The following is a 20129-nucleotide window of genomic DNA, read 5'->3' as shown; positions in this document are numbered from 1 at the left end:
TCTGCTCACACTTTGGCCCTCTGGGTCTTTTTCTTCCCTTCAGCGGCAGAAAACCGCACAAACTGGAAACTGCACGAGGGGAATTAGAGATAGCCGCCTGGAAATCTGTTATATCACTTATTTCCCACAGTTCTCGGGGCTGAAAATGTCTCATTGAATACAAATGGGGCTGTAAATGAAACTGATTTCTAAGTGCTGTATTGATGGTTTAAATGTCTGTCCTCAGAGTGAAATATTTCGCCTGCAACTGCGGCAGCTTTAAACCCTGCAACCCCGCCCCTCCGCACTATCACATGAATCTGGACTGAACGCTGGATGTGAAAAAAAAGTTTGGAGGTCTGGCTGAAATCATTTTTCTCCAAGTAGTTTCATATCGCTGTGTGTGTTTTCGCCTCTGGAGGCTTTTAGTTCAACGTTTGTATCTGAAATCGGTGGGTGTTTTTCTCGGCTGTGATTTCTCCGACTTATTTTTTTTCCCCTGCAGGAATACAGAGAGTGGGGGGGGTGGGAGGGGGGTCTGGCTGCTTGAAGGTATGTGGGAGGCATGTTGTACCACAGAGATTGAGTTTTAATTAGCGATCCCTGCTTTAAGTTGCACTCCTTCGACTTCTTTGCTCAGTGATTGATGTTGTTTTCTGGGCTGATAGACTTTGGAGATGTTAGAGCTGGACGCAGACTCAACGGCACAAACGTTCAAATGGGGTGGTGGGGTGAGGGGGGGGGGGGGAGAGAAGTGTAAACAAATCCGATCATAACGCCAGCACACAGACGCATCTCTAGTCTGAACGGCTCCGACGTTTATTCTCGCTTTCTTGACATGATCGAAACTTTTCGACAGATTTCTTTCGACACCAAACTTTGGCGACATGGACGCGCACCGCGGCGCGCCTCCGGCCGGGCAGCAGATCGTGCACGTCCGCGGGGACTCGCAGACGGAGCTGGAGGCCCTCTTCAGCGCGGTGATGAACCCCACCAAGGCGGCCAGGCAGCCACCCTCCTTGCCCATGAGGATGAGGAAGCTGCCGGACTCCTTCTTCAGGCAGCCGGATCCCCGGGGACACTCCAGACAAGTACTGACAACAGTCCCTGATGTGTCCATACATTCATGACAAACTGCAGCTGTACTGTCCCCCTGCATTATAGTGACCAGAACGATAATCCAATACCTGAAGTTCGCCAGTAGTTAATGGTGCTGAACTGCCAATATAGCCTAAGGAAATATGTTATTCGAAAAATAGGCCTATTTGGTGTATTTGCATAAATTAGAAATATTGAGTGCAGTGAAGTCATAAAACAAGGAGTGCATCAATCAACACGGAGAATTAAGTTACATTTTGATTTAGACTGAAACTACAGGTGATGTCTTCAAATGTGGTTCATGTCCAAAACTCAACGATATTTAATTTTCTATGACAATAACCAAACAAAATCCTCACATTTTAGAGGCTGTAACCAGAGAAATAATTCAAATGATTATTTGATTATCAAAATATATGAATTTTCTTTTGGAGGACTAATCAATTAATTGACTAATACCTGTAGTTTTATACTTGATAATCGATTCATTATTTGAGTCATTTATTGTGCAGAAATATGGTGTTTTGCACCTTTTCTCTGATTTATAAGATTGAACATCCTTGGGATTTGAACTGTTAATGAGACGAACCGATAAGTTGCGATGGCCATTGTTCACTGATATTTCATAGACAAAACTACCAATTTATACATGAAATAATAGTCTGTCCTCAGTGACCATTTCACAAAGATAGTAGTAGCAGGGCGGCTTTACTGGATTGTTTTATATTTTTCTGATCACTGAGTGTCCCTCAGTTCCAATATTATGTTGAGACCTCTGATGCAGTGGTTATTCTTTAGCTGATGCAAGCCTACTTTTGACTACTGCTCCTCTTTGCTGATATCATTTTTCTGTTTTAGGCTATCTGCATTTTATCGCTAAGACTTTTTATTCTGGCCACATTTTGCGGTGTCTAACTCTTACACTTGCTGCTCAAGCAGCCACTACCCATAAAGTCTGACGGCCTCAAAATTTTAACTGTAAAATTTGCAGTTATCAGGCGTTTTGTGTGGCACTCATGTAGCTGCTTCTCTACATTGTATTCACCGCCTGTATTGCGAAATAATGTGGGAGAGTTGTAGGAAAATCTCAAAAATGATGAGCTCACAAGGAGGCCTTTAACAACTCTGAATGAAAGAATTAATCAGATATTCACTTGAACATATTACAAGTTAGCCATGTGGGTAATGCACTTTTTAAGGTTTACCAAGTTATAGTATATTCAGCCATTTCAAATATTTTGGCCATCTCCTCTATTCAGCCCTGCTCACAGTTCAGACATTATATTTATGATGTATGGATAGAATTAGATTTTACTAAACAAATTTGAGGCATAGATGACATACACTTAAATTTCACATTAAATGTTTATTTACTTCACGAGTATCAAATGGACCTATTGAACTATCTCTCAAATTTGTAATTGTGGCTCAAACATTAGAATCTTAATACCAGAAAAGTGTCAGACTTGATCAGCACCAGCATCTATGGACAGAAACCCCAACGTATCGGCTGTGTTAATCAATTCTTCCGTAAAAGGAAATCCTCTAACTCCGAGAGTGACCAGTTTTTCAATTCCTCCTCCAAACGTTTGTCTTTTCTCCTGGGCTCCTTCCAAACCTTTCCGTCCTGCCAGTTTATGTCTCTGATTTCCGTTTGTGGTTTCCCTGCAGAGTTGCTAACCCTGCTTGTTTGCTCGTCAGGCCAGTTCGGATGGAGGTGTGTGCGGCTCCCTCACTCCTCATCACGTCCGCGCCCATTCCTCCCCAGCCTCCCTCCCAGTCAACTCCCTCTCCACTCAAGCAGCAGATGTAGCAGCAACGCCAATCATACCTGATGACGTGCCACTCCCCCACGGTTGGGAAATGGCCAAGACGCCTACTGGCCAGCGTTACTTCCTCAAGTAAGGTCGTCCTCCAGTTTATCGCTGTTTGATCGGTCGCTCCGCGGGTTACTTGAAGTATTTCTGTGTACAGAGTCCCAGAGTCAGCTTCGTCTGGTTCTAACATCTGGTGCTGTAGCTGATGGTTTTAATCATCTGTTATTTTACTCAGAAATGTGTACAATTCCCACAGCTCAAAGTGACATTCAGATTATTTCATTTTCAATCATGTAAAACTGAAATTCTGCACATCCTCACATTTTAGAAGCATGAACCTGCAAAGGTTTTCCATGATAAATGATTTAAAAGATTAAGTAAATAATCTAAATTATTATCCAGCATTGACCTAATTTTTAGACTTTTGTAAATTTCTGTCCTGTTATAGGAAACACTAAATACTATATCCCTCCCAATTATTTTGCTGTATAATTAAAATTAAAGGGAGATATTGAAGAGAGCCATGCAGCAGTGCAGATGTAACCAGGGATCAAACTAATGAATTGCCTGCAAACAGAAAGTCTTCCAACTAGTTCTGCAGCCTGTGTGGTTTCAGCTTCCTGAGAGCACATGGCCTGACAGCTCACACTCCTGTCAAGGAGAAAGGTTACATCAGCACAGGCAGCGACATTTGAGTGAGTGTCGATGTACGTGCGCATCCGGTAGTACAGGTAAAGCAGGTCCGAACCTAAAGCGCGCCTTGTGCCCCTTATCTATCAAGGTTACATTGGTTTAATAGACACAGATGCGTTTAGACTTGTTGTGTGTTTTCAGTCACCTGGATAAGACAACCACTTGGCACGACCCTCGTCTTTCGCAACTTCAGGCGGCTGCAGCTCAGCATCCTATCTCTGGCCCTCCGGTCCACGCCCACTCCCTCAGCAACCCAGCTCCCACTACGCAACCACAAAACATCAATCCAGAGACAGGTATCTCTCTGCTTTCTATTTTCTGACCCATCTTGCCGCCCAGTTTCTCTTTGAAGCGCGGACCTGCTTTTCATAGTTCAACTCCATCTCCAGCGGATCGGGTCTTTGCTGGGTGTGTGTTCTTCGGGATTACCTTTTGGTGTCTACATCCAATGCTCTGGTGACTTTGGGAATTAACACACTCACTGACTAAAGCTTGAATTTTAATGCCGTCACACTGATGGCAAATCAGGGGTTTTTTGAACATAAATGCAGGTTTTAAAGCTTGTAGAACCAGTTTGTCTTTGAGTAAATCGAAATTTTAAAGGGTGGGTTCAGCCAAATTACAATTATTGTGGTTTCCCTACCCCGTTTCAATTCCTGGCCGGCCAGACCCCTGTTCTATTTCCCCACATGTCCAATCTATCTCCACTGCTTGTTCCTAATAAAACAAATCTGTAGGAAATGTGGGGAGACAGTGATGGGGGTCGAAACGGAACAAAGTTCTCCGGCCAGACTTGGAGCAGGGTGTGTAATGATGCAACCAGATTGTCAGTGTCTAATAAGGATAGGTTCACAATTTTTCAGGTTTGTCTTTAAACAATTTTTAGGTGCCTAAATGAACCCTGAAACACTTTTTGCTTTCTATTACTTGTTTTCCAAGTAATATGAACAAAATCCAGTCTTTATTTTTTGCAAAAAGTTATTCAAAAGCTACTCGAGGATTCAGCCATCCGAACGAGACAAGTGGATTCCAAAGTTACATTAAGTTACGCAAAAAATTTTAAGAACAAGTTCTTCTGTGCCACTTTCCCTTCAATGCAGCTCAACAGAGAAACAGAGAGGATATTTTGAAGACTGTAATTTTGGAAAATATCCACTTCAATTGACTGTGACTTCTGAAGTAAGAACATTGGATGCAGGAAGGGAACGTGTTATGTCCATTATGAATTATCACAGCAACAGTAACTGTTTCAGTGTGCATATTGACACCTGATTATTGTTTTATGGATCACAGGACTATGAGGTATTAGTGATGATGAAGGTTTTTTATCCAATTCTTAAGTTCCCTTGAAATGTATGGAACTTTATAGTGAGTTCTGCTCAGTTTTTTTTGTTGTTGCATTTTTTTTGGATTTAACTTTGTGCTTTTAGATTCACTCTCTCAGCTGTTTTCAGCAAAAAAGTTCTAAAACTCCATTTAGCATCTGCTCAAGTCCAAAGGGACAAAGTTAGCAACTAGCTGATGGACAACAATGCTGCTTTTAGCAACTAAAGAGACACATATTTTTGCCCGGAGTTGGTGGAGACCAAAGCCCAGTTAAAAGAGGGTGAATATTGGCCTATCATTCGCCAGGTGGCCAAAAGCACAACTCCAAATGAATGACAATGCTAATCTGCCATAACAACTTGTCAGCGTATTTCCCCTTCGAGTCAGTTAATATACTTTCAAATAGAAACAAGCAATAATGTATTTTCATTGGAACTACTTTCATCTCAGGAAATAGTCCCAATGAAAACCTTCCACAATGTCTTCTGTGGATTATCCAGAACAGTGGGGACAGGGTTTCTGTAAAGACGTGTTGCTTTTAAATTTTTATATTGTAAATTGGCTTAACACACTCTTTCAGAATAACATTTTATGAATCCCTCTGTATACGGAGCCCTCTGTGCATCGGCAGTACTACATACTTACTTACTTATATACTTATATAAACAGTGTTTTAAACCCACTGCATTCAGGCAGGTTAGTACATTTTTACTCCACAGGAAATACTGTAACTAACCTTCACTTTTGTTCATAAAATCTCTAAAAACTAGAAGCTACACAGACATGAAAGAAAGTGGGCCGGATTCTACTTTTTTCTCTCCGCACTCCATCTACCATTTGCCTTCTCACTGTGTACTTTCACTGCTGTTCAGGTCCACTGCCTGAAGGCTGGGAGCAGGCTGTGACTGCAGATGGAGAGGTGTACTACATCGATCACATAAATAAAACCACGTCATGGGTCGACCCGCGTCTAGGTAGCACACTATCAAACTTGTGTCTCCTGAATTGACAATTCTTGTTTGTCAATGAGAAGCATTTTGTTCCAATGTCCACCATCACAAGTTGCTGTTTGGCAACAAATAAAAAAGAAAGATCGCAAAGTTTTGAAAAGTTTTCCTCATAAGTAATTGCTGAAATGTTTTAACCTCATAAAATGTGTTTTTCTATCAATCTTATGTTCTAGCCCAGAAGATGAACCCCAGCATCCTCAGCCTGGCAATGCAACAAAGGCAGGAAAAGGAAAGGCTTAGATGCAAGCAAGGCATCCCTCAGCAAATCACACCACAGGTCAGAGGTCACATAAAGTAATACTTGGACACACCAGCCAAAACTATTTCCATTTTATTTTAAATCACATTGTTACCTGCACAAGCTGAGATATTCCCTTTGCTATCTGCTTGTATTATGCTCCACATTCATTAAAGGTTTTACATGCAGGTGTGTGTGTCTGTGTTTTCAGGAGGCCGGAGTAAGGAACCAGATGCCCGGTGTGATGGACCATGACAGGAGCGCACAGACACTTGTCCCGTCTCTGGATGTCAGGATCAGAGCCTCGAACCACGAACCTACACTTAACGGGTGAGTTCATGTTTGTAGTCATGGGTCGTTGATCTCCTTCAGTGGTAGTTTCAATCATCAGAGCATTGTGGTCATTAGGGTGGAAAAAATATTCATAACCCATTAACAGTGATATAAAGAACGGACCCTTTAAGAATATTACCCAAATAATTACCTATATTTTCACATAGGAAAACCATCTATTATAATTAGCTATTGTGTGCGCAGGTTGATGTTGATCAGATATTAAGAAATGTTTGTGTATTATTTCATGCAGCGCTCACTCTCGCAATGAGAGCACCGACAGCGGTCTGAGCGTCAGCAGCCTTCCCCGCACGTCGGACCACATGTTGAGCTCTGTGGATCACATGGACACAGGTAATTTATATATTTAGTTTATTTTTTCATCTTAAGCCAGAGTGTGATATACATGTGTATTGAATGAATATTTAATTTTGTATTATTTGTACGTACAATGTTCATAAAGTAACGGTGCACACAAACAATACTGGTCCAGGTTCAGCTGTATTAAAGATACAGTCCTTCTCCTTTTGTGTATTAAAAGCAACATTGTTCTGCTCGTCTGACTCCTTTAGGTGACTCCGTCGAGCCGCCCTCGATGACCTTGCAGGAGTCGCTGCCTGTGCTCCCCATGTCTGAGGGCGAGGAGCTAATGCCCTGTATCCCCGAGGGTCTGAGTTCAGACATTCTGATGGACATGGACACCGTTCTCTCTGGGCCGCACATGGACAGAGACAGCCTGCTCACCTGGCTATAGACACAACCAGCCTCTGGTCAAATGTGGTTTGACATCCAATTTTCGTAACGTGACTGAGAATTCTGGAGGATTTTTGGCTTCAAAAGTGGTACCGACCCACATTACTGAAAGAATATGCTACTGTTGTGTGATGGATACCTAACACTAAAACCTGACTCTCACAGAAGGTGGTAAGCTGCTGGTATTTTCCTCTTTTTGGGCCTGCTTTTACAGAAATGCATGAAGGAGCATTCATATTTTTATTACACTCCTTTCTTTTTAGTCTTTGACCTCTGATGATGCATGTATTGCAGCGCCGATCTAGTTCAGATTTTTTTTTTTTTCATCTCCACGTGGGAATGGTTTGCAGCAAACATTTAAGAATAACAGAGTCAAGTCAAGAAAAATTGGATTGTTAACAGTCACATCAACACTAAAGATTTTTAACACTAAGGCTATTCACATCCTCCCTTGCTTACACACATAACATGTAATGCTCCTACCTCTGAGCAGACAGTAACCTGTGATTTTTTTTTTTTTTTTTTTTAAATGCACATGCTCACAGTTGTGAAAACATGCTCATAAGAAGTGTCGAGACAGAGAGTGAGCGATGAATCCAACATATTTATCTGGATTAACACTACACTGATGAGTCTGTTTTGAGAAGAGATTTTTGGTTGGATGTGACAGAAGCCCTCCTGCACCACTGCTACACAGAAACATCAATCGAGAGAGGATGTCCCCTTGTGGTGAGCCGGAAGAGAAGGAAACACTAAAAGGAGTCCCATTTACTCCCAAACTTTAGAAACAGTGTCAAATAAATAGCTCAAAAGCAAGAAAAAAAAATTAAAACGTTAAAAATATTGAAATGGGAGTCTAGAGCTGACCTTACTAAGAAATCAAAACTTTCACATTAAGACAAAGGCTGCAGAATAGTTCCACTGTGTAGAGGAGTCTCCACTTTCAGCACTAAATCTACAATAAAGTCTGTTTTTAGGACTTCTGTTTACACAAAGCAGCATAGCAACAAACAGGGAGTCTTCAGTAAATGAACGCATTATCAGTATAATGCAATCCAACACAATACAGGATATCCCCCACGAAACTAACACTGAGTCATCCGGGTTTTTTTTAATTAATTTAGTTTATAAAAGAGGGGTTTTTTTTTTTAAACATTAGGTGACCTCCAACGATGCTGGAAACTGCAATAAACTCCCTGTAAAGTCACCTATGTAGAAGTTGCTAAAATTAAGGATTTTCTGTTTTAGTTTCTGCTGTTGTGTTGGATTACATTTAATTCCAGTGATTTTTTTGGGGGATTTTTTTTTTTTTTTTTTGTCCACCCCAGCTTTGAATATAAACTTCACACAGGTAGTATTTATTGGAGGTTATATATATATATATATAGATTGCATTATCATGTTCACACCTTGTTGAAGAAACGATGCCTCTTGGTTGCCATCAGGGCCTGGATGTTTTTTGTCCAGTAACATAAATGAGAAATATTGAATTAATCAGCCAGCACCACTTAAAATTTTAGATTTTATTGTTTTATTCCTTTTCTCAGTTGTCCACTATTGGCTTGATACATTCCTAATAATTTCCTTTTTTAATGTTGAGTGTCTATTCACTCAATGCTACCATAGTTGTATTGTTTTCCTACAGAAAGTGGTGCAAGCAGCAACCAGGTTTGAGCTCCTTAATGGCAAATCATGACCGTTTTTGAGTGCATACAGTCGATTTTGGACTTTTAGATGCAGTTTTCTTACCATTTCAGACATCCATTGTTCTGCATTCATTTCCAAAATTAGTTAATAGTGCCTTGAAGCTTGCTGCAAAAGATACAGATTACTTTTGAGTCTTGCATTATCGTGGCTCGTAATGCAAATGAAACTTTAACTCTGTGTCACCACACAATGATACTGGTAAAACTGATAAAAAAAAGGAACTTGATCACGAATTGTTTCTAATTTTGAGAAGGCACACATAGTGAGGTGCAGAGTTTCAATGCAAATCCAGCAAAATGAATGAGGCTGATGTCTGAGGCTGCTTCTAGTTTTCTTCTATACATTTCACTGATCAGTCTCGTGACTGATTAATCACCATAGATACCGTGTATGCAAATCCACATTGACATCATCCTGTTTTTACAAAATACCATAATAAATTATCATTAAATCATAGTTGATCCAAAACTTACATGAGTAACACAAATGACCAAAAATGCAGGTCAATATTACAATCATCTTTTCAGAATATACTCCAGAAGATATAATCTTTTATTTTGTCCCAATGATGGAAAAAGAGGTTTATAATTGAGGCAAAAATGAGGTGTTTTTAAACTTATTTACAACACAGCATATACTCACATCCCCTTCAATCTCTTAGTATGTATGAATAACCATAACTTATTACAAAGCTAACCTGCAGTCCATTACTGTAAATAAACTACAGTAATGAATTGCACAACAGACGCTAGTTTAAAGATCCTGCAAATAGACTTTTGTAATGTGCATTGAAACAGAAAAATCTTCTACATTTTCTAAAGCCAGCCTTTAAAAATAATTCTGGTCAGTGTTACTAAGATTCTCGATTGCTACCACTGTGTAGAGTTATAATTCCCTCTGGTCGTAGCTCACGGTTTCAACTCTTTAAGAGCTGTTTCGTAAGTGGGAACAAGGACAAATATTTTTCTTTATAAATGGACTTTCAGAGACACTCAGCATAACTCAAAGACTCCTCAGAAAAGCAACGTACTAATTGTGGATGCTGTGTTATTGGAATGTTTTATTCTAACTGCAGATGCTATGTGGTGCTGCAGCGCAGGAGGCAAACGTCAGTGCGGAGAGCTCTTTAATTCTCCCTGTTTAGTTAAACCATATAATAAGTATATAATCTGTTTTTATGTGCTGGGTGGTTTCTGCAGTGTGTTCATATTTTATATGAATTTGATGCTGTTAATTGGTAAAAACCATTTCTTTCAACTAGCTTCCTTCTTCCATATACAGTATATAGAGGTAATGACTTCATTCACAACATCCCCAAATAAAAAGCCAAGTCACTTTTTTGTAATCATTTTTAAATTAATGTACCGAGTGACATTCAGCTCATACACATAACGCAACACACTACCTAGCCTATTATTTATCTTGGCATGCATGACACTTGCTATGTATGTTACATATAATGATGTTTATCACCCTATTTGCAGAAAGTTTGGAGGCAATCAGACTTGTTTTGTACCTTTTTATGCATGTGATTTATATACATTTTCAATGTAATCATTTTAAAGGAGTTTCTGTTTAATAAACTTTTAAATACACCTAAATGTATCGTTCACCGTGATATGTCATAAGCAAGCGGCTTTCATGAAATACAAAGTCAATCATTTCTTTCCACAAGTCATTATGCTGTCATTTGTTAAATCCACTCCTCCTGATTAGTTTTCTGGTGGTCCCTCTGAAAGGAATTCCATAATCAATTAGTCCAAAGAGAGCGGTCGGTTTGGAGGCGTGTCAAAAGGTACAGAATAGTTAGTTGTGTATTTGTGTTTACACAACGGGCTAATTTACCTCTTATTAGGATTGAGTAGGATGTGGTGACCACTTCATAGCTTAAATGAGTCTAGTTTGGTATTATACTTTTATATCTCTGTGCCATATGTACATTTTCATGCTGAAAATCAATAAAATCCAAACATAAACCCCCCCCAATATAGAATCCAAAAAAAAAAAAAAAAAAAAAAAAAAATTTCAAAATGCAAATTGGTAATTGATGATTTAACTCGAGATTTAGGGAGTTTTTGTGCACTCAAGTTGTGGAAAATGAACAAACTTCCCAATGAGGGTCACGGGTTGAAAACCTTGGAAGAAAAGACTGATGTGGTATGAAAAAGGTCATGCACTCAGTACTGGAAAGTCTTTGTGACGCAGCAAAGGGGGAGTGGTTTGAGGGAAGTCAGCCATTCATTACTCTAACCCATTCACCCCCAATGAGTTACATTTGAGGATCTGACTTGTCTTCAACGAGGCCTCCGTGTAAGTATCTTATATTTTGACCTTAATAATATTAGAAAACCTAGAGTAAAAGGTTTATAGCTTTTGACAGACTGATGTTGCAATAGTTTATTAAAGTTTCCTGTGGTTCATGTGATGAAGTGTTTTTATATCTTAAACTGAATACGTGCCCTATAGGCATCGTAGGTTCAATTGTATGTAATGTTATTTTAATTTATCTGTTCACATATTTAATTTTTTTTTTTTTTTAAATACTCAATGTGGCGTTTTATAGCTTTTTGCTGGTTGCTGGTATCGATTGATATTATTTGACATATCAAATAGAGGTGTTAGTGTACTTTGTCACCTGGACTCCTTCAGAGGAACTAAAAATAACCGACGGATTTATCAGAGAAATTTCTAACCTTTGAATCTCTTTTTTTTTTTTTTTCTTCTTGTGTGTGTTTCAGTTTAGGCTCCAGACCGGAAGTAGGTCGGTGACGTCTGTGAAACGAATCTTCGGGACTTTCCGACGGAATTGCAAAGCGGTGAGTGTGCAAGATCAGAGGAAAGGACAAGTCATTTTTAGCATATGTATTGTCTCGTATTTATGAGTCACAGACCGTTTTGTTTTGCTTTCTTCGACCTGCTACAGAGATTAACGAGCAGGGGCGCCGAGTTTGATCACGATTAGCATCAGCAGGCGTTAGCACGCTGACGCCAGCTGATCCACAGACTGAAGCGTTGAATGTTACATTTTTTTCGACAGTTTCTCCTTTAACTGTAAGCTTTAATTAATGTTTGACGGTAGAAACCCCCTTTATTTATTTATTTATTTATTTATTTTAATCCAGTTCCTTCCTAACGTTAAATTACGAAACAACATAACGTCGAGGTTTAAAACGGGAAGTGTGCTGACAACGTAAAGTACCGGATGACAGATATCCGCTCCGGTAACACGTAACATGCATTTATTTATTTTAACAATCAAAGTCTGTATTTGAGTTTCCAATTCATTTGGTCATTGCTTTACCACATTCAGTACTTTTGATTCGTCAATTAAGAGGACATTGATTGACAGGTTGGTTAAAGGGACAGTCCGCCGAGTTTCCTCATAATTATCAGTTTACTTGTGACGTAGAGTAAATGATGAATTTACAAGAAGTCAAGCTGGTCTCCAAACTACAATTTGTCACGAAAACACACGAGAAATGACTATTTAATTTAATATTATTCTATTTTATTTGTATATAATGTGCATTTTAAAAGATTTGTATATTTTATAATTTTACTACTTTTTTATTCTGTCATTTTTATTGCTTTAACCCTCTATATGTACATGCTGCTGTAGCAAAACAAAAAAAGTAAAGTATCCATCTATCTATATCTATCTATCTATACCATGCTTAGGACATTATTATTTTTCTTCCAAAAGTGACTAAAGCTCTTTCTAGGCATGACACTGCACTTAACTACTATTTCTTAAACTAATCAGACCAGTTTTTTTTCTTGTAAACTATTTAGAAACCATCAAAATATGAGGAAGAAAGCTGTTTCAAGTCACTCTGGGGAAATTTACAAGAGAAGCTTGGTCAGTCTTGCAACTCCTCCAAGTTTCCCTCGTGTCTTTCATTGGTTCGTTGTTGCAATCATTGCCAGTCGAGTGGGTCACAACACTTGTCACACTACAAGGATTTGGACTCTCCACAGGTCCAGATATTTAGCACTTTAAAAGAGCTCCACTCAAACCTCAAACACAAAACGACATGGAAATAGTAACGGAAATATAATTCGGTTAGTTTCATGTGGCTGTTTTTTTTAATCCAGAAATAATTTGAACAATTATGCAAAGACTTGCAATCAGCTCAAATAATTGCTATAAGGCCATTATGTGGTAATTGAGACAGTCCTAATTGCATCTGTGTTGCCGATCTGAGTCTTGTGGCTTCAGTTTTTGCCTGTGGCTCAAACAGAGCTAACAATGATATACTTTATTTACTTATGTCTTTATTACGATATTTATGGCTTGTTTTTCTTTATTTCTACAGGTTGTGCTCACGTAAAACTTGAGGGACTTTCATTATACCTTGGAAGGTTTAAAGACAAGTTTAATTGGTTTTTACTGTTCAATTATGGAGGCTTAGACTCCTACAAAAGGGATGTCCTAGGTGGGGGGAGGGGTTTGAGAGCACATAGTCCTTGGTCTGTGAGTGTGTGTGTGTGTGTGTGTGTGTGTGTGTATGTGTGTATGTGTGTGTGTGAGTGAGTGTGTGTGTGTGTGTGTGCGCGCACTTGTTTAATGTAGAAATGTTTTTACGTATATTCACATACCCTATGTTTAAGTTTGAGTGGTTCCTTAATATGTTATGCATATGTTTTCTTAATATACTAGACAGTAAAGTGTATACTGATCCAGGGTGATCTAACCCAAGCGTGATGTCATGATTATTGATTCATTGGCTTAAGGAGTTTTACTACACCATTTAAAGCAGCTCATCCCTTTTTTTTTTCTCTCTTTTTTACTGCGGAGGGTGTGTTTTGTTTGACGTACATCCACTTCGACTGTAACTGAGAAAGATATATTAACACCTCCGTCATACGTTGAAATGTAGAACTCGGCGCAAGGTACAGGTGACATGGAAGCAAAGGGTAAAGTCTACATGCCGGTCATAGGATGTTTGAAGAGACAAACGACAGATGTCTCTGACGCTTTGTAATAATGATGATCTGGTAGTTTTTTTTTTTTTTTTTTTTTTGTCTGCACAGGAGCAATTCATTTCTCACTTTTTTTCAAACCTCACTTTCTTTTTCACTTTTCTAGATCAGCGTTCAACTCGTCTCCTTAGCGGTTTGCGTATTTTCTATTTCTGTGTGACTGAGTGCGTATGTGTGAGTGAGAGCGAGACCTTGGGTTTTCTCAAACCCCTCTTCCCCTAAGGGACATCTCTTTTACCTTAAATTACTCTTAATCCAAATCCCCAAAATGGAAACTCTTGTTCAACTAAAAAACAACCCGTTTTTGATGGGTCTGTGCCGCAATGGGCCTCCACCTGACCTGCAGTACGACAACTCCTCAGGTACCCGAACTTCTACCCTTTCTCCTTTCAGATAAATGATCAAACGCATTTGAACGTGTGCGTCCGACGCCGAAGTAATGCGTCTGTACGATGTTGCGTTCCTTCCGCAGAGCTCTTTCGTATCTCTACCTTCGCCCGCTTCCCGGCTTCAGTGGTCACGGAGCGAAGCCTGGCGAGGGCGGGTTGGTTCTACACCGGCGTGGGCGACCGCGTGCAGTGTTTCCGGTGCAACGTGACGGCGGAGGGCTGGCTGGCCGGCGACTGTCCGACGGAGAAACACCGACAGCTCTCGCCCTCCTGCTCCTTCGTCCAGAGCCTCCCGTCTACAGCCAACCTGCTGTCCTCCTCTCACTCCGCCTTCTCGCCGCTCCGCATCGCCCCGGCTATTCCCGTAAGATCAGAGGAAGTTGCTTACAAAATAAGAGACGTGCTTTTTTTTTTTTTTTAGAAGAAGAAAGGGCCTCGTATTGTTTGGACAATTATAGCTGAACAATGGTTAATTCTTAATGTTTGGACTCCTTTTTTTTTTTTTTTTTCCTTTCTTCCAGCTTTCTGGTGCGAGCCCGGCGGCTCCTAACCCGTCAACAAGCCAGGGTGAAGAGCCGGTTGGCTACCTGAACATGGCCTTCTCCGCTCTCCCGCCCTCCAGCCCGCTGAGTTCTCGCGGCGTGGAGGACATGTCCCACCAGAGACCAACATGCCACAACCCCAGCATGCGCAGGGAGCAGGACAGACTGGAGTCCTTCCACCCTTGGACGCTCTCCATCATCACCCCCGCAGAGCTCGCCAAGGCAGGCTTCTACTACCTGGGTCAAGGCGACCGAGTGGCCTGCTTCAGCTGTGGAGGACAGGTGGGTATCTGTGCGGCAACACGAGCGCAGCTGCTTTCAGTAAGCAAAGCAAATAGATTACTTGATTTAATGTCCCGAGTGCACAGATTTCTGGGTAATATAATGGACATTTTCTCGTTTTTGCGTGCAGCTGAGTAACTGGGAGCCGGGCGACAGAGCCGTATCCGAACACCAGAGGCACTACCCCAACTGTCGTTTTGTGCGCGGGGACCGGGCCGACAACGTGTCGCTGGCCGGTGCCGCGGCAACCGCGTCTTTAGCGGCGACGTCGCAGCTTCTTTCGGGAGCGCCGGCCCTCAGCAACGTGTCCAACCCCGCCATGCAGCAGAGCGAAGAGAGGCTGCTCACCTTCGTCAACTGGCCATCTCGTATCCCCGTCCGGCCCGATCAGCTGGCTAAGGCCGGCTTCTACTACGTAGGTACGGACCGTATCGAAGAGACGCGCTGGGTCAGTGCCAGCGACCTTCACTCACCTTCATCATGGTGGCCAAAAACAAATGAAAGCTTGCGTCGAGCGCGGATCAAAACTAATGAGACGTTTAAACATAAGCCATTGTCTCATTAAACTACTTGCAGGGGCATAATTTGTATTTTTCCAGAGCAAAGTTGATGTTAAAGTTCAGCTGAAGTTGCCATACTTAAAATTTGCCGGCATAGTGTTTATCTCTCCTTTGAAACGGTTTTAATACCAGTCATTGTGTTTTCTTTCCCTGCTGTGTTTTTCGGGGGGGGGGGGGGGTTCCTCAGCAGACGGGTATTTTTCAGTATTAGTATTTGTCTCGTGTTTTTTTTTCACATCACCTGGAAAGTCCTGACAGAAATATAAAAATGTCACGATATCAACAGTAAACATAACAGACAAATGTGATCCTATTGACTCTTCAGATTTCAGGCAAAAGAGGATATGATAGTTGAGAAACGTATGAAGATTATTTTCAGTCACCTTTTCAGAATTTGCATGGGGTGGATTCTCTCTTTCTCTCTCTCTCTCTCCCCCCCCCTCCCCGAAATTCCCCCAAAACCCCTGGTGGCACTAAGAGCTCTTTGTTTGATCCGTCCAAGGTCGTAACGATGATGTCAAGTGTTTCTGCTGCGATGGAGGCCTGCGATGCTGGGAGTCTGGAGACGATCCATGGGTGGAGCACGCTAAATGGTTTCCTCGGTAAATGATGGCCCTTTTACGTTGGTTTTAATCGGTGGCTGAAGTGTACCAGAGCACCGTGAGCTGAAGCAAAGGACCGCCTCGACAAATAGCCCGGTGACGTGCGGCGGACGGCCAATGAACGTTTGTGTTTTTGCGGTTGATTTGCAGGTGTGAATATCTGCTCCACGAGAAGGGACAAGAGTTTGTTCACCAGATCCAGGCTCGCTTTCCTCGGCTGTTTGAGCAGGTTAGAACAGAGAATCGGATTTTTCTTTACACATTTGACTCGGAGCAAGTTATTAAAAAAAAAAAACAGTTTGTCTGATTTCTCCTCAAAAGCTTTTAACAAATGGAGACACCTCCAGAGAGTTCGTGGATCCACCCGGTAAGTCTGAAATCATATGAAATTATGAGAAATGACTAATGAACGGCTAAAACAATACAGTAAAAAAAAAAAAAAAAATACAACAAGACAAGCATTCGGGACCGTGTTTAATATCTTGAAAGTTGGGCCAAATCTTCTTTTTTTGTTGTTGCATTTATCCACTCAACTTTTTGTTGCGTTACTGTCAAAAAATGTAAAAATGAAACTTGACAACAAGTCGTATGTGCAAAAATGTAGAAGGTGTGATCGCTATCAGCCGGCCTGACGCGTCTCCCCCGTCTTCTCCTCAGTGGTCCACCTCGGGCCGGGGGAGGAGCGGTCCGAGGACGCCGTCATGATGAACACCCCCGTGATCAAGTCCGCTTTAGAGATGGGCTTCGAGCGCAGTCTCGTCAAGCAAACGGTCCAGAGCAAGATCCTGACCAGCGGTGAGAACTACAGGACGGTCCAGGAGCTGGTCTCGGACCTGCTGAGCGCCGAGGACCAGAAGAGGGAAGAGGAGCGCGAAATGCTGGCCGAGGCGATGGCATCAGGTGCGGCAGACGGCGAGAACACGCCGTAGACTTCCGTTGATGGTCACATGATTAGCTGCTCTCGGGGCAGATCGTGATCATGAATTCCTCTCTCTCTCTCTCTCTCTCTCTCTCTCTTTTGGTTTCAGACGGGTTCACGTTTGTGAAGAGACACCAGGCGGCGTTGATCCAGCGTCTGAAGAGTGTCGAGCCGGTTTTGGAGCATTTAAGAGAGCAAAACGTCTTGTGTATGTGAATTTCTTTTCTTTTTTTTTTTTCCCATGACCGTTGCCACATCCTTTAAGTGTTTTGTAACTCCACCAGTCGAAGGCACAGTGAGATATAGTTGTTCCCTGGTCAGACCTGCATAGTTTTTAATAAATGGGAGCACTTTTTTTTTAGACATTTTCCGACGAGTTGTCACTACAGCGAGTTCAATGAATAGATCATGAACGATTATTTTTTTTTCTGGGTTTTGTTAAATTTAACAAAAATAATGTCAAGATCGTTCCCTCGAGCCCATTGGAGCTGCACAGTGTTGTTGTTTTTTTTTTAACTGTACGTGACTGCTTCCAAAATCAGTGTGCCGTTCAGTTAACTATCATTTTTATTTGTTCAAATTGTTTCCAATGTGACGTTCTTCATGAGATCGTTTATTGCTCATCACAATAACCCTAACCGCTAAGCAAGCAGCTGTAGCATCGAGAGTTCAGAAACCCCTCGACTGAGAGTAACCGATTCCTCTGAACCTTCAGCCGCCGAGGAGTACAGCGGTCTTCAGGCTCAGACGTCGGCCCAGCAGCAAACCGCCCGGCTGATCGAGCTCGTCCTCACCAAGGGAAACGCAACAGCCGAGGTCTTCCGCAACTGGATCCAGAAAAATGACGTCCACCTGCTCCGGGATCTGATGGGTACGTTTGTCCCAAAGCAGCGCACGGTGCGGTGTCTGGTAGTTCACGTCAGAATAAATGAATTGACCACCGGAGGGCTTTACGTGTACAGAAACCATTAAACCTGGTTAAAAGAACTGGAAACCTGAAGTGCTTTGCTGCGTCCACAGCGCAACACGTGATGCTGTTCTGTGCTGGAAGCTTCAAAGTGAATGTATTGTTTCCGCCGCATGTTAACCTGAGCGAACTGCATGTTGTTGTCTTTCCAACTTTCAGCTCAGTCAAATGAAGCCGCATCACCCAGCCAAGATCTCTCAGGTATGAAGACACACCCGAGCCCATGGCACACGTTGTTTTGTTCTTTACTGTTCTGTGACGCACCTTGTGAATTCTATTTGAAGAAACCGTTCATCTCTTCTTAATATCGGTAATCTGTTAGTCCTTAAGTTTTACATGAAGGCAACCTGCTTGGATATTGGGGGTCTTTTGACGCAAGACGTTGCTTTAAGTACGAGTGGCAGTAAATGTTAAGTTGGACACAAAATGTACAACTTTTCTTTTGTGACCAACACTCTCCTTTTTGTTGTTGTTGTTGTTGCAGACCTCCCGATGGAGGAGCAGCTGCGGCGCCTGCAGGAGGAGCGCACCTGCAAGGTGTGTATGGACAAAGAGGTCAACATCGTCTTCATCCCGTGTGGACACCTGGTGGTGTGCAAAGAGTGCGCGCCGTCCCTGCGTAAGTGCCCGATCTGCAGAGGCCTGGTTAAAGGCACTGTGCGAACCTTCCTCTCGTAACCAGGGGGCTGAGAGTCCTCTTCTCCGTTTCATGTGTCACTGGGATGTGACTGAACGTACGCAATATGTTGTGAATTTATAATTATTTCAACGAGCAGGAAGGGCGACAACCTTTACACACCTTAAAGATGTCCCCAATATCCTACATCACCTGACGAAAATCACAGATATGTTATCTGATCGGAAGTAAGTCATGTTCACTAGAAGCTCAGTTCAATATTATAATATCTGATCTTGATTAACGGCTGTATTACCATCTTATAACAAATTGGAAAATGTAGGGAAAATAATTAATCACTGATCTTTTCCAAAACTAACCTGCTTTTATAATAAGATTTCTCAGTCCTACTTTATCGGTTGCCCTTGTTACAAATGTAGTGGCACATTTAAGTCCTGTCCAACAGCCCTGCAGTAAATTATCAGTTTATTGAAGGTTTAAAGCATTTTAAAATCTAAGTGTTGATTCATCCCGAGTCAAACAAAACAATAAAGTACATCAACTTCACTGGAACAACTAGTGAAAGTAAAAACAGTCTCTTTAAACTTTGGGTACTTTACCAGCTTATATTTCCTGCAGGGCTTTGGTTGAGTTTGGAATTTTTAACCACTTCCTGTACATTAGATGCTATTTTACTTCAAATCTAAATTTAAATGAAGGAAATATTTTCATTTTTCTGTCTGGAAAACAAAGTCCCGACACTGTCAACCTGAACTGTGGCTTGTGTTAAGTATTTATCTGCTATGTAGGTACAAACTAAACTGTTTGTTTTATACCATAGAGAATCTCTGTTGTAAAAAATTAAAGCCTTCGTAAAGTTAACATGTCTCGGTCCTTTTTATAGACTGGTCAATGACATCTGATGAGGTTTGTCCTGCAGACTGGCAGCTCTTTGTTCCGGTGCAGTTTGTTTGTGTGTTAATAAAGCAAGTTTTGTCTGAAGACTTACCCCAATACTTTCAGCACAGCTTTTGCTGATGTAATATTTTTGCTAAAAAAATTTTTTTTTAAAAACCCTCCAGCAAATATTGTGGAGTTCACTTCAATTTGCGTTAATTATTGCAATTTCCAGGAGGGACTGGATAGCGCTGCCATTACTACTCTGCTGATCAAGTCATGTTTGCAGGTAAGTTCAGGGAGCCACAGACCGTCACCTGTGATTGGCCTGGTCAGGCATCACTCAGAAAACAGTCAGCCAATATCCTCATTAATATTAATGAGCCTGAGGAACACCCACTAAAAACAGCTCAGAAGA

At 41.4% G+C, this 20129-nt stretch overlaps 2 protein-coding genes across 3 annotated transcripts; both read left to right on the top strand.

Annotated features, from left to right (window-relative positions):
• Positions 1 to 330: 330 nt before the first annotated feature.
• On the top strand, positions 331 to 10549 carry LOC138196402 (transcriptional coactivator YAP1-like). Of its 2 annotated transcripts, XM_069146401.1 has the most exons (9): positions 331 to 431; positions 839 to 1070; positions 2779 to 2978; positions 3729 to 3883; positions 5786 to 5887; positions 6097 to 6200; positions 6373 to 6491; positions 6748 to 6848; positions 7067 to 10549. In XM_069146401.1, exons 2-9 carry the CDS (start codon positions 867 to 869, stop codon positions 7246 to 7248), a joined length of 1167 nt encoding a protein of 388 aa, XP_069002502.1. In that variant the 5' UTR covers positions 331 to 431; positions 839 to 866; the 3' UTR covers positions 7249 to 10549. The 2 variants fall into 2 exon arrangements, with proteins under 2 accessions (XP_069002502.1, XP_069002501.1); XM_069146400.1 differs by lacking the exon at positions 5786 to 5887.
• A 1148-nt stretch (positions 10550 to 11697) lies between these two features.
• On the top strand, positions 11698 to 19696 carry birc2 (baculoviral IAP repeat containing 2). Its single transcript, XM_069146399.1, has 13 exons — positions 11698 to 11770; positions 13271 to 14299; positions 14410 to 14690; positions 14848 to 15150; positions 15281 to 15569; positions 16213 to 16312; positions 16463 to 16541; positions 16634 to 16679; positions 16970 to 17212; positions 17341 to 17439; positions 17947 to 18102; positions 18358 to 18399; positions 18683 to 19696. Exons 2-13 carry the CDS (start codon positions 14206 to 14208, stop codon positions 18874 to 18876), a joined length of 1926 nt encoding a protein of 641 aa, XP_069002500.1. The 5' UTR covers positions 11698 to 11770; positions 13271 to 14205; the 3' UTR covers positions 18877 to 19696.
• Positions 19697 to 20129: the final 433 nt, after the last annotated feature.

The sequence above is a fragment of the Embiotoca jacksoni genome, unplaced genomic scaffold (genome assembly GCF_022577435.1).
Source record: "Embiotoca jacksoni isolate LCO1_2020_lvr unplaced genomic scaffold, fEmbJac1.0.p SCAF_13, whole genome shotgun sequence".
Taxonomy (NCBI): domain Eukaryota; kingdom Metazoa; phylum Chordata; class Actinopteri; family Embiotocidae; genus Embiotoca; species Embiotoca jacksoni.
This window is presented reverse-complemented; position numbering and strand designations above follow the sequence as displayed.